Here is a 14,137-nt window from a genome sequence, read left to right as displayed (position 1 = left end):
GAAGCCAGCATTAGCTCATTAAGATAACTGTGAGCTACATCTGACTGTTGACTGAACGCTTGCCGGATCAAAATGAGAAGCCTGCTTTTATCTACCACGGTCTGAGATTAAGGATCTATTGTTTTTTTTAATTATTTTAAATAATCTTCCACCATAGTAAACTGCACAGAACGTGACGCTTGACAGGTATAGCAACAATAAGGTGGGGTTAGCAAACAGTTCGTTTACCATTCTTGTTTACATTGACTGTACATGTATTTATAGTGGAGTGTTCAAGAAATGTATTAAAAGGCAAACCTTTTAAACTGTTATTACATAGATAAAATGTTGGGAAAGAAAAGAAAATCTGTTTTGCTCAGATAGCATCTGCCCTTGTAAAAACCAATTTCCAGGATATAAATAATAAAACTTTAATTTTGTATCCCTTTTATTATATATGTGACCCACCCTTTATGCCTAGAGGTGACCTAATTTCCTGCTATAGGGACAAAATAATTTAAAGTGTAGCAACAGGGAGGAAACAGAAGAAGCACTCGTACCCTGAAGTCCCTGAGCCTTTTCAGAACCATCTCTCACAAATAAGTCCCGCTGAACGCTGGTATCTCTACCTGCGCCCTTATCTGATCCAACAAGAGGTATTGGTTTGTATAGAACTTCCTCTTTTACAGGAGGCAGCATGATTTATGTTTGCAGATTAACACAAACGGATAGCAAAAAATCTAAAAGGTTTAGTGCACAATGTACATCAGACAGAATAAAAACAAAAATATAAAGAAATTGTACCTTTAGGAGTGTAAGGGAGAGGACTCAGGTAAACAGATGCGTGTTTTAAAAAAGCAGCTGTGTGTGTGTGTGTATGCGTGGGGGTGTGCGTGTGTATGTGTGCGTGTGTATGTGTGCGGGTGTTTGTGTGCGTGCGTATCACATCACACCCCCATTAGACGAGACGTAATCATTCCTGATTAAAGGCCTCTGGTGAGGAAACTTGGCCTTGTGTTGACAAGTGCTATCATACACCACCCACGGGTGTGATCACCTTGGCTAAAGCTTAATGTTAAGAGGACATTATAGGTTTTACTTTCGCTATTAGAGCTGCATAAACATGAGAAAGCTCGAAAGAGGTGGGTGATGGAGAAGGAAAAAAAAGGAGTTATCTTTGGGGTTTGAGAGAGCCACAGCCAATCTTCTTTTCTGGCCTTTAATGCCAATGGCTTATATAGATGTATAAATAGAACCAACAATACGATTCTGCCTCATTCAGTCACATCAAAGCTCCATATATGCAGCTTATACCACCACACTTTGCCTTGAGCCATTAGCTTCTAGTAACCTCAAATCCACTTTGTAACTTACACCATAAGTGAAAAGCAAGAATAAGAAACGTGAAAAAGACTAACAGCCATTACTCTATCTGGCTGAGATATTCCTGACATAGTGCCTCGTGAATTTCATTTTTATTGCAGCTTTAACATTATGTCAATTATGTTTTGTCACCTCTGAGCTGTAGCTGGCTCGTTATCTGAGGAAAGCCTCGCTTTTCCCCTTGCTCGTTACAGCAGGATGTGTAAATGATAGAGAATTCAGAAAAAAAGATTAGTGTCTTTTAGTTGTGTTATATACCAGGACATGGTATAACATCTTAAATAATTGATGCCTTTGTTACTTGGGTCCTGAAAGGGTCCCAGTGGCCATCAGTATTATTCATATGTACAAGAAGTTCTGTGTTATTGCATGAGGCATGCATTATTTTATATATTTATAAGTAGCTGTGAGAAAGAGCACAAACCTGAAAGACAGCAGCCTTGTGTGGAAGCAGAATCATTATTGACTAATCCAGAGTGGTTCACTAAACTGTATATTCACTTACAAACATGTATATATATATATATATATATATATATATATATATATATATATATATATATATATATATATATATATATATATATATATGCAATATTGTGAGTTTGTACATCTAATCAGCTTAGTATGTGTTAGCACTTATAGCCTTTCTCACAGTCATCAGCAGATCGGCTGCTCATGTCCTTTATTCTGTAACATTCAAGCAACCACAACAACATGACTGGAGCTGTGTTGGCTGACCTTTACTGTGACAAGCATGATAGCAGAGGGTAGCTGGTCACCGGGACAGATGGGCAAAAGCGACATTGTGTCACAAGTTTCATTCTCTCTCTCGGTCTCATTAGCCAAGGTTTCTGGTCTTTCTAATGCATAGATGTTATACTATGGCAACAATCTCCCAATTACAGTCGTAGTGTAGAACATAAATCAGGTGAAAAAGGAGGAGGAAGAAAGGGATGAGGATCACAACGATAGTGATATAAATATAAATATTTATCAGCTGGTGCTTTAGTGCACAATGCAAGTTGAATACAGTAAAATCATTGTTTTTGTGAGACTTATAGCAAACAAGAAATGCTAATGTTATATCCTGTGACCGATGCATTCCCCCTTTATAGTCAGTAACAGTGTAAATCCTTGTTTGCATGTCTACTTGGAGAACCTTTGCTGAAATATGAATATAATGTTGAAAATGATCAATGATCTGAGCTGAAGCATTTTTTGAAGGTGTATTGAAGATTTTATATATCTGAGATATTATACAACGTCGAGGCAAAAATAATATACTATAGAGCATCTTATCTCTTTGGCAAGTCAGTGTAGTTTTTGAAAAATGTATACCATGAAGAAAAGGTATGCCACAATTTGTCTTAAATTATGTGCAAGATGCATGAAAAGAGGAACAATGTGTGCCTTCATAGTCTATTCAATATAATCTAAAATAAAGTGGGGAAAATATGACATGTCATACTATTTTTGTCTTACTTAAATATCTTCTCTGTTCACCTTTCACAGTTGGTTACACCATGAATGACTTGATCTTCGAGTGGCTGTCTGAGAACCCCGTTCAGGTGGCTGATGATCTTACCCTCCCCCAGTTTGTGCTAAAAGAGGAGAAGGATTTGGGCTACTGCACTAAGCATTACAACACAGGTACATCATTAATTCCACATCCGGTGTCCAGAAACCAGGCACCCCATGTTGAAAGTCCAAATTGGCATTGAGTGCTTCAGTTTATTTCTTTTTCAGAGGTAAAATGAGTTTGGCATGCAATAGATAGGCTTCAGCTAAGAAACTGTCAACTATTGGTTCTAGTTAGGATTTCTCTTGTGACCTGCTGTATGGTTTTATTAAACAGTTGCTTTCACCAGAATGTTCCTTCACCAGATAGCCTATTCTCCCAGTCCCATCCCAACAGTGTTAACAATGCTAAGCATGTCAGTTGAATGTATTATGTCTTGTTTCTGCAGGTAAATTCACCTGCATTGAGGTGAAGTTCCACCTGGAACGTCAAATGGGCTACTACTTGATTCAGATGTACATCCCCTCCCTCCTCATCGTCATCCTCTCATGGGTGTCTTTCTGGATAAACATGGACGCTGCACCAGCCAGAGTGGGTCTGGGCATCACCACTGTGCTGACGATGACCACGCAGAGCTCTGGTTCAAGGGCCTCGCTGCCAAAGGTGGGTCTGGAGATCAGTGACTAAGATGTGTGATGGTTTGAACACAGCGACAGGTGGATTATTTGATTGTTTCCCGAGCAAATTGATCAGCAAAACCCAGAGATGCAGGGGATGTATAACCGTCAGGGCTCAAACATTGTTTTATTCTATTTACTGGGTATTTACACAGTTTTAAAATGTTGGACTATTTATGATTTCTTGCTCACTGTACGTCTGAAAATCAATGGAGCACAACGGAAATTTAAGTCACAGACACCAATAAACATACAACTGTAATCATATGCTGTTCTTCCTCCAATAAGCAACTACGTGTGAGAGGAAACAGGCATAATACCATAGTACCATCAGCTCAACAAGAAAGTCAGACTATAATTGATAGATTGTTTTCCATTTAGTCACTGAGTTGGAAACTGGTGAACATTTTGCGTCAACATATCCCCCAAAAAGTGATACATAAATTATTAATAAATAACGTTACCTTTAGTACCCGATATTTCCTAACAAGGCCGACCCAAATGCTCCATGAAACACGTGACAGACGTGCAATGGATTACCGTGAACTGCAAAAGGTATTCTGGTTGTGTGTACCAATGTTGGGTAAAAGAGGCATTTGCAGGGTGCTTTGGCAAAGTACGACCTATGAGAGCGTATTTCGTCATGAAATGCTGACTTTGCACATGGCAGTTTCTAATTAAGGACAAGGCTAGAGATTAATGATGATGCAGACAAACAGACAAACAAAGGCCAAGTAGGATGAGGACACTGGCATGTGAAAGACATGCAGAGCAGTGATTGATCGGTTCACATTCAAACCTGGACATTGCACAATCACAGTCTTATCTGCGAGCCACAAAGCAGCTCTCCTGTAACTGTGAGGGGCTAAGTTCCCTGCTCGAGGACACCCAAGTGGAGGGAGGAGGAACGCTTCTCATTCACTTTCCCCTTACAGATTTAACCAATGTTCCCAAACTTTATTGCTTCCGGCCCTCAAAATGAAGAGATGTCGACACACTGGTTCTGGCCATAGTGTGGATGCAAGCTATTCCTACTTAGATTGTTTTATCTTAAGGATTTTAAGATTCTTGAAGAGGTAAAAATATTTAGTATTTGACCCAACAAAAAGAAATCTGTAGGTACAGCGACAGTTTTAAATCTGTTTCCTTATTTATCTTAATGAGTGTCTGTATCTTGAAACAAAACAGAACTCTGCTCTAATGCTGCGTTCACACCAAAAGCGTTGCGAATTTTTGCATCGCTTTTTCGCATCGCTTTTTCGCCTGAGTTTACTCGCTCGACTTTATGTGGTAAATTCGCTTCATTCGCTTTGTCGCGGCGGGAAGGGGGCGCGGCTTTTCCGTGGCTTTACTCCGTGAAAACAGTTACCATTTCCGCCATCCACCATTGAAATAACCACTAGTTCTGCTTTATACTTGTAGTGGAAATCCCACATTCGTCAGAACATCAAACGCCATCATGTCTGGGTTCATAATATTATACGTGGGCACAGTTCCGACCAGCGCTACTTCAGGCGGACCAGCAGTCAGTTGGATTCAGCAACGGCAGGACGGCCGGGCGGAGCATCTCAACGGTGATTGTCCTTCGGAACTCGACGCCAGGCAAATTGCGTTGCAAAAAAGCGTTGCAAAAAAGCGTTGCAAAAAAGCGTTGCAAAAAAGCGTTAAGCGAATTATTGGCAGCACTTTTTCGCCCGCCGGAAAATTTCCTTTTTTCGCAAACATTCGTGTCTGTGCATTGACTCTACATGTAATCTACTCGCGTGGATAATTCGCAACTCTTTTGGTGTGAACGCAGCATTACTCTTGCTACCCGACTATGAAAAATAAAGTTGTTTTGAGAAAGGACGTGGACCATGGAAGGATGTGGTCAATAATAAAAGTATTTCAGCCAACAGAATATTTTTGTAAGATTATTAGAAAACCTAGCCACTCAATGGCATGTTAACAGTCGTAGGTGGATGGTGTTAACAAGTCTATTTTCACTAAGATGTGTGACAGCTGAAATTAACACGATGGAAGTGTGTTGATTTAAACACGATTGCGGTGGTTCCAGAGTGTGTGCCCTATGTGTTAATTTGCTGTACCACCCCCAACACACACACACACACACACACACACACGCACGAACACACACACACACACACACACACACACACACACACACACACACACACACACTTTCATGCATGCATCCTTAAGAGCCACCAAACTGCTGCTCAAAGTATCTAAACAATGCATGCTCACTGGGCATTGCTGATCTGCTGTGACATATTCTCTCTTGAACGACTTAGCACCTCGAGTCTTGAGCCGTGACCTGTCTCATGGCTATGTGTCAACCGCCCACAACCCACTGACTCATTACAATTCTAGACCTTCCCAGAGATATATGTCATTACGTGCCAGACCGGAGGAATGGCTAGATCATGCTGCACCCAAGGATTATCCATTAGCCTCATTGATTGACTGTTGATGACTGTGACCTTGTCCGTTTCCCCAGGTGTCCTATGTAAAGGCCATCGACATTTGGATGGCGGTGTGCCTTCTGTTTGTGTTTGCTGCCCTGCTGGAATACGCAGCAGTTAACTTTGTCTCAAGGCAACACAAGGAGTTCATCAGGCTGAGGAAAAAGCAGCGGCAGCATAGAATAGTAAGTGTAAGTCACACACGCACAAAGGCCAATGCATGCTCTCACACACACGCTAAAAACACACATTCTAAAAAGCAGATTCTAAAAAGCAAGCATGAGGAGGCCTCACGCGCACACACACACTCCAGGCCTTGTCAGCCTCAATAACATTGACTTATGCCTCTTGTTATTGTGGGCTGCTGTATATCCAGGAACTGACAACATCAACACGCTACAGCTGGCTGTCATATTACATGAGGCAGATCTGATCCTTTCAGTTCAGCTGGCTTCCATCATGAGCGTGACATGTGACGAGCCACTGCCTTACTTTCCCTCCGTCAATACATTTGGCACAGAGCACAAGCCTACCTATCAACCCTGTCGCAGTGGGATACCCTAATCCTCCATTCACTCTGCAACAGATACATTTATATAGTCTGACTACATTTGTCATGCTTTTGTATAACAAGTTATCCGTAACATATCTGTTTCGATCAGTTAACACGGCTACTAAGCACTAATTAAATAGCTGTATTTTCTTTAGATAGGCCCCTTCAAATACTATCATTAAAAAATGTTTTAGTTACAATTGAAAAGGGGTCATCACTTTTCCTTACAATTCTGGACAACAATCTTACTGTGTAAACCTTGTATCCTTTCTATATCACTTTTAAACATCACTTTTGTGTATCTAAACCAGGCAGCAAACTTCAGTTCTGGAAAGTGACCCCAATGCAAAATTGTCTTAAACTTGCTTTCTCTCTACTGACCATCAAGGGGGAAATCCTCTGGTTGAAGTCTGATTGTATAGAAGTCTATAAGAAAAATATCCTACTTCTCACTTGGATTTATCACCTCAGTAATCATTGTAAACATGAGTTTCTTGTCTCAATCGCTACTTTCAACTCTTCTCCAAAACGGCATGATGTTCATTTAGTTCAATTATGGTCCCATTTAGAGTCAAATAGACCATAAATCAGAGTATGCTTTAGGGCAGGTTTACTGTGATTGACAGGTCGCTACCAGAGTCATATATGCGTCAATACCTCACTCCTCTGCAGTCTAAATATGGTCACTTCCATTCACTGGTTGTAAAAAGCCAAGATAACGAGGGACGTGACTTAAAATGGCGATGGCCAAAACATCGAACTCAAGGGTTCAAAACAGCAGTCCACAAACCAAAGGGTGACGTCATGACAACTACGTCCACATGTTATATACAGTCTCCAAACATGCATCCTCTAAACTGGATCCATATGTTGTGCAACGATTAGGCAAACAGCTTGTAAGTTGACAAATAAAAGTGTTTACAGCTAAGAGCCCATGTGTGACAGAGACTGGTTGGTCTCAAAAGAAACAGACGGGACATCTTGAAAAACTCATTAAACAGTGGCTAGGCCGCTTCCCAGACTCATGGCAAAGTTCCCTTGTAAAAGGCAGAAGAGTCCAGCAAATTTACCGGGCAGTGTGCCCTCCTACGTCGATACAGGAGAGAGAAAATAATGGTCGGCAGAGAAAAGACTTCCCCTGTCCACATCAGTTGCACGATTACTCCCACTCGGGAGTTTGAGGTCACAAACTATCCATCTGAGAGGTATTGACGCACGACTTAATGTGTTGTACTAGAGGTTTGGAATCCTAGACTGGCCATGGTTTAATCAATGCACTTTCAGCTTTGTGTTTGACAAGAATACCCACACAGCCTTCAAAATTACAAAAATATACAATATATGTAGCTTTCATTTATAGTATTTACAGAAATAACTTATTTATTCATCTTCAAAGCCAGTTCCCTAAACAAACAGCAGCAGGCAATGCCCTGTATTACAGTGCCTGTTTCACAGTGCCTCTTTAATTAAAAGCCGAGTCTGTTGTTGGAATTTGGAGTTTGCATCTTTAAATCACTTTATTTTTGGCAAGGCATAGGTTGATTTTTCATTTAAATGAAGCAGGGGGAATTATTGTTCCCAGCAAAATGTGAAGGCCCACGTCCAAAACTTTTTAATTGTATATTCAACACCAATTAATTTCTCTTACAAGAGACGACCAAACTCTTGTTTTACAACTAAAGATGAAATAAGGAGCAATAACTCTTATTTCAATGTGTCTGCCTTCCTTTCCAATGGAGGTGTTTGCCAGTCAGCCTGGAAGTGTTGAGTCGTTGCGGAAAGTGAATGACATCCCTGGTAACAGCTCAACCTACAGGAACCTGAATCAGCACTGCACCGCCTGTGACAGGGTAAAATATTTAACCCTTTGTCAACCCTGACCTTCGAACCCATTTTTTGTCCATGCCTCCAGTCTTCCAAATTGATTGTGTACTTCCACTGCAAACCTCAATATATCCTGGCATTTCTCCCACATCCAAAACCCACTTTGTGCTGATCTCACCTCGTCAGTAAAGCCTTTTCTTTCTGCCCCTCTGCCCCTCTATACCAACATTACTACCTTGGATTTCTTGCCATTCATTCCACCCCAATGTGTATCCTGTTTATAAGACTAATTTCAAAGTCAACATTTCTACTTCTTGTTTTCTTTTTTTCAGGACATTCTCCAACAATGTTAGCATTTACGAACAACCAAATAATGCTTTTGATTTTATTTTGTATTGTCTAGTTTAAAGAAAATAGTTAAACATTTTGGGAAATGGGTTTATTTGCCTTCTTGAAAGGAGCTCGGGGAGAAGATTGATACCACTCACTATGATAACTATAAAGAAATTGGCAGAAATTAACGCAATCTGCCTCTCAGAACCTCTAAAGATTACAAATTAACAGGTTACAATGTATGTGTTTAATCTGTACAAAATCAAAAGTGCAAAAAGGGTATTTGTTGTATGCTAAAATGAGCTAACTGCAGCTCCATATTTACTAAACAAATTAAGAGTGGTATCAATCTCCTGATCTAACTCACAGACAGAAAGTAAATAAGTGCATTTCCCAAAATGCCAAACTATTCTTTTGGGATTTTTTCAACAATTATTTTAGTTTGTTGCTAGCATTATTCATATCTAAAAAACTGTGTCACTCATCACTCTGAAAAACAGCCAGTTCCACAATAACTTCATCACATTTTGCTTTGTGGATAATAATCAGTCTCAACTGATCGTATGCCAACAAATCACAGTGTGTAGCTGCCGCTGAGAGCACAGAAGATGAGCACCTATTATCTTTAGAGAAACGCACCATTAGCCTTTAGCACATGATGTACTGTATCGTTTAGGAAGGGATAATTAAGCTATGCTAGAAGAGCTACAACTCCCGATCCCCCAGTTGTATGGTGCAATTTGTCACTGAGGCAACAGATAGTTAGTTACCATAACATTACTCACAACCAGGAGGGGGAAGATTGCAGTATATGAAAATTACTGTATCTGAAGTTAGCGGCTATGACTTTAGCTAAACAGTGAAGGTTCAAGCGAGGGATGTTGGCAGAGATCAGAAGTCGTGGACATTTTTAAAGGACGAAATGAATATACTGGGCAGTAACAGACAGGTGGAGACAGGTGTGAAATACGTTCGTTGCATTGGACCTTTGACAGGAGCTGTAGTGTCTCACTGCCAAGTCTGTCCGGCACAGAGATGTGAAGTTCGGCAGAGTACCAGAGAGCTGCCAGGGTCAGTGAGAGAAAAACAGAGAGGGGGGACGCAGGGATCAGCGCTTTTCAGTGCACTTCACACTGAGTACTAATCATCCAATTTAGATCTTACATCTTCACTTTCTGCTGCTAAAGTGAATCTCTCAAAGTGGCAGAGGACTGTCAGAGTTAAGCTGCATGTCTATTAATATTCTCTTCAAAGGGCGGGAACAGTGTCTCACTCACTGTAAAAAAGAAAAGAAAAAAGTGCCCCTCCATTCATCAAAGCATAATGCCAAGTGCAAGGTTGTTTTTGTGGGGGTAAGATCATGACTTTTTATTAATAGGCATTTTGAAAGGTCTATCCTTCTGCAACTTTGAAGAGCTGGAAAGGAGAGATGGAGGTTAATTTTTTGATTAACTTTCGGAATTTTAAATTCCTTTTTTCCTCCTAATGATGATGCCCTCCGATTCCTCTCTTTGTGTCATAGAAACGTCAACGAGCTTAAAGGATCTGTGTATGGAACTTAAAGCATAGTTAATGCCTCCACACGGCTCTTAACATGACAGCTGAGCCAGCAACTATCAGCTAACGGTGCTAACAGCACAAACAGTTCAAACAATGGCGACAGAGCTCTGCAATGATGCGGTTGGTCGGGTCGCCGGTATCAGCTGCAACCACCGTATTAGCACAGTGCAGATTGGCAGCTATGAGGTAAAGCCAAAGACTCAAAGGGAAAGCATCTTCATTCTCTGCATAACTCTCCTATATCCTAGGATATAGCAAATGGTTGTTATATTAATGCTGTGAATATCACATTTAGCACTTTTAATTAAATAAACTGAGGCTTGCCACTTAAGTCAATTTTTGAAAAACTCACAAGGTTGTTTAACAACAATAAAGGTATTCTGAAGGTAATTTCTTTAATTTTCTACTCACTCAAAAACAAAACATTTTTTAACCCATTTCCTGAATTGTGACAGTGTTTCCAAATCCAAACAAAGATGGTGGCAATTACATGTCTTTGCTTCATTCATACATAATCCACAATTTTAAAATATCCTATTTATCATTTTTTTTTTTTTTTACTTTTATATTTGAACATATTAACACATATGAATGTGTTAATATGTTCTTGCACTGTACCAACACAGTGTATATATGTGTACAAAAGTCATCTCATGTGGACAATTTGATAAACTGATCCAAAATATTGTTTGTCATGCAGATGTAATATATCTTTTGGTCTTTAAGGTTACCTCTTTGTTGTTGTATGACCATGATGTTTTTTTAAACATGTATTGTTTTACCTGTGTCACTGTAATGGCAAAACATGGGATGCACAAACTACCCGTTTTACACACAATCGGTGACAAACATTTAATTCAAACTTTATGCTTCTTCTTTTTTCTTCTGCGGATGTTTTCGCTCCGTTGCCCTTTTGTGCTTCTACATCCAAAGCACATTTAGGAATCAGCAACTGAGCGGAAATGTAAAAGGCTTTAAGCTAATTTGGGTCGACAACAAGAGGCCAATCTGTTTTCTCTATGCTTGACTCCACAGGAGGAGGACCTGGTGAGGGAGAGCCGCGGTTGTTACTTCCGGGGTTATGGACTGGGTCACTGCCTGCAGAGCAAGGATGGTACCGCTGTGGAGGGGGCCACTGTGTTCACCCGGCCGTCGCCTCTTCCTCCTCCAGTTACCGCGTACGACGGAGAGGTACTTCACAAGCGTTTCGTGGACCGGGCCAAGCGCATTGACACCATATCCAGAGCAGTCTTTCCCTTGAGCTTTCTCATATTCAACATCTTCTACTGGTTCACCTATAAAGTGCTGCGACATGAGGACATCCATGCAAATTTGTAACGTTCTCTGCTGACCCCAGTTGCTACATTTTTAATTCATTTTTCCTCAGAACCAAAACTGCCTGTCAGATCTACATTACAAAGAGGAAATGTGTCAGGAGGCGTATCTGCTTACCTAAAACCATTGCTAAAAACTTTGTGCTCAGGTGTGTCTTCAGGATCTCAGACGAATGAGTGATTAAACCGAAAGACAAGGTAAAGCTGTGTGGATTCATGGCTGGTGTTTGCTTCTGTCTTGCTTCATACGGATTACAACAGAGACAAAACACTGCTGGCACTTTTGTGGTTCATGACCTTTGTTTGAGATGATGAGAGTCCAGAGAAGTCGATGTTAATCCTGGCTGGATGAGATATACTGACTTGAATTTTGACACTACGCATCTTTGAATGAATGTTTTTCAAAACTCAAAAGATAAAAAGGTTCTTTTTACACCTTGAGATTATCTAACGGGTACAAATGGGTTAATATTCATTAAGTGGTGTAAATGTAATTAATATGATATAAATATATATATAAACAAAACAGTGTATAAAGTGTATATTTAACAAAAGCTGTTCATTAAACTGCACAAAGCACAAATATGTATTTCCTTTTGTCTAAATTTAAATAAATTGTTATTCTGCCAGGAAACCAGACATGATTTGTTCCTCATTAAGCTGAAGATTTGATGTAGATTACTTTGAAAAAGGATCAAGGGGTTGTGCACAGAAATGCTTTCTTTTAAGTGCGTAATAATTCAGTCACAGAATAAATGCATCACACACAATTACTTTTCCATTTCAGTCCTTTAATAGGCCCCATCGACTCCAAACCCCAAGAGGGAAGGGAAAAACCTTTAGCCAAAAGGTGGAAATCAAACTCTACAATAAAGCAATTTCTAAATTATGTAGATGATAAAGAAGTAATCCGTGTTCATCAGATGTTCCGGGTCTTTGGAAAGCTTTTCTTGTGAAACCATACTTGCACAATCAATCTGGGAGGAATCTGGACAAACTTGTTGAGACAAATCGCATAAGAACTGCCATTTCTTTCCCAGTCTCAGGAGTGTCTTTGAAGGCGTGGAAATGCAGGGATGCGGTGGAGGGGGCGCATCGCCAGCCAGGGAAGATGAATGGGTTTTTTTAATGGGAAATCAGAGGGTTGTTTTATCAACTAATGAGTTTGAAAAGGGCTTGGTGTTCTACTGCTAATGACAATGAATTCGGAGAGGCAGCTGGAGCCTACTGTCCTTTTGTCGGCAATCCTAATCAACTTCTCTGTATTGTATGGTTCCCCAGGTAATGAAAAAAGAGTGTGTGTGTGTGTGTGTGTGTGTGTGTGTGTGTGTGTGTGTGCGTGTGTGTGTGTGTGTGTGTGTGTGTGTGTGTGTGTGTGCTCCAATGCTTTCAAGCATGCCTTTGTTTCTACTTTATCTCTCTGTTGTTATATTGATATAGATTTTTTTAAACGCATCCAGTGTTCCATATTATCCTTTTGAATCAGAGCCTGCTGAACTGATATGAGAGCGGTTCTGTTGCAGACTTTTATAAAGGTTTATGGCATATACATCTTTGGAGCATAAATAAAAGACAAACAAGAGCAGCCGACTCATTGCCACAGATAGCTGATGGTTTGCGGAATAAGGCTGGAGTGGCTTGACATATTCACTGAAGTCCTTCATACTGACAGCTTAAGTAGATTTATAACAGGATGTGAGGGCTTGCCAATGTCGAGGAGCGTTGGCTGTTGCTCGTCACTGACGCTGCTTTCCCCATTGGCTAAGTCCCAATTCTAAAAAGCAAATAACTCCTTTGAGACATTTTTCTTGAAAGCCACTGATTGAGATGGGTGTTTGTTTTATTTGTCATCTTCTACCTTAAAACACAGTACTTACTCAAAACAATGCAAATGCCCGAAAAAGGCAATTCTGTCACTGCTTTCAAAATCCTCAACTCAGAGTTCTGTGATGGTACTTTCTGATGTCACCCTTTATAAAAAAGGTGTCAGAGTTGTAACTAATGACTTAATTGTTAAGAAATAATAAGCTGTATCGATCAGTTATAACCCATTAATACATGAACAAATGTTATCCTAGTCTTATCTCTTTAGTTCATGATGAAGACACCTTCAAAAGGATATTTTGAAGGTGAAGCACTTAACTTCTCGAAAGTGCTTCAATAAATAGCAGCTGACGGGTTGTTTGAAATTGCATTATTGCTGAATAGAAAAGATACCCGCCAAAGGAATATTTTACAGCTTTGCAACAGAAAGGTTAGTCTATTAAATGCCTTTTAATTCACAATTCTTAAATCCTTTGTTAATCAATTATATAAAATGCTTCCACTTGTAAACCCCTTATAACCACAAAAATGTAGATTCAAAAAAAGCAATCTATCAGTCGTTTACTTAATTAATCAATATTCCATCTGTAAAATGTTTGTACAAGTACATGTTTGTTGCAATGGTTCTTTTCTTTTTTTCAAGAAATATTAAGAGCTTTGAAAAACAACCAGTATGTAGGATT

The 14,137-nt window shown here is 39.9% G+C and overlaps 1 protein-coding gene across 2 annotated transcripts in view; it reads left to right on the top strand.

The window, feature by feature from the left end:
- Window positions 1-12,290, top strand: part of glra4a (glycine receptor, alpha 4a) — a gene marked incomplete at its 5' end in the record, with an annotated part of 45,017 nt that extends 32,727 nt beyond the window's left edge. The window contains 4 exons of one of the 2 annotated variants that reach the window (XM_079229075.1): window positions 2,878-3,015; window positions 3,333-3,547; window positions 6,062-6,211; window positions 11,332-12,290. In XM_079229075.1, coding sequence (XP_079085201.1) covers window positions 2,878-3,015; window positions 3,333-3,547; window positions 6,062-6,211; window positions 11,332-11,634 — 806 coding nt within the window. In that variant the 3' untranslated portion in view covers window positions 11,635-12,290. Of the gene's footprint in view, window positions 1-2,877; window positions 3,016-3,332; window positions 3,548-6,061; window positions 6,218-11,331 lie in introns of both variants that reach the window. The other variant, XM_079229076.1, reaches the window with a different exon arrangement.
- Window positions 12,291-14,137: the final 1,847 nt, after the last annotated feature.

The sequence above is a fragment of the Taurulus bubalis genome (genome assembly GCF_910589615.1).
Source record: "Taurulus bubalis genome assembly, chromosome: 13".
NCBI classification, from domain to species: Eukaryota; Metazoa; Chordata; class Actinopteri; order Perciformes; family Cottidae; genus Taurulus; species Taurulus bubalis.
This window is presented reverse-complemented; position numbering and strand designations above follow the sequence as displayed.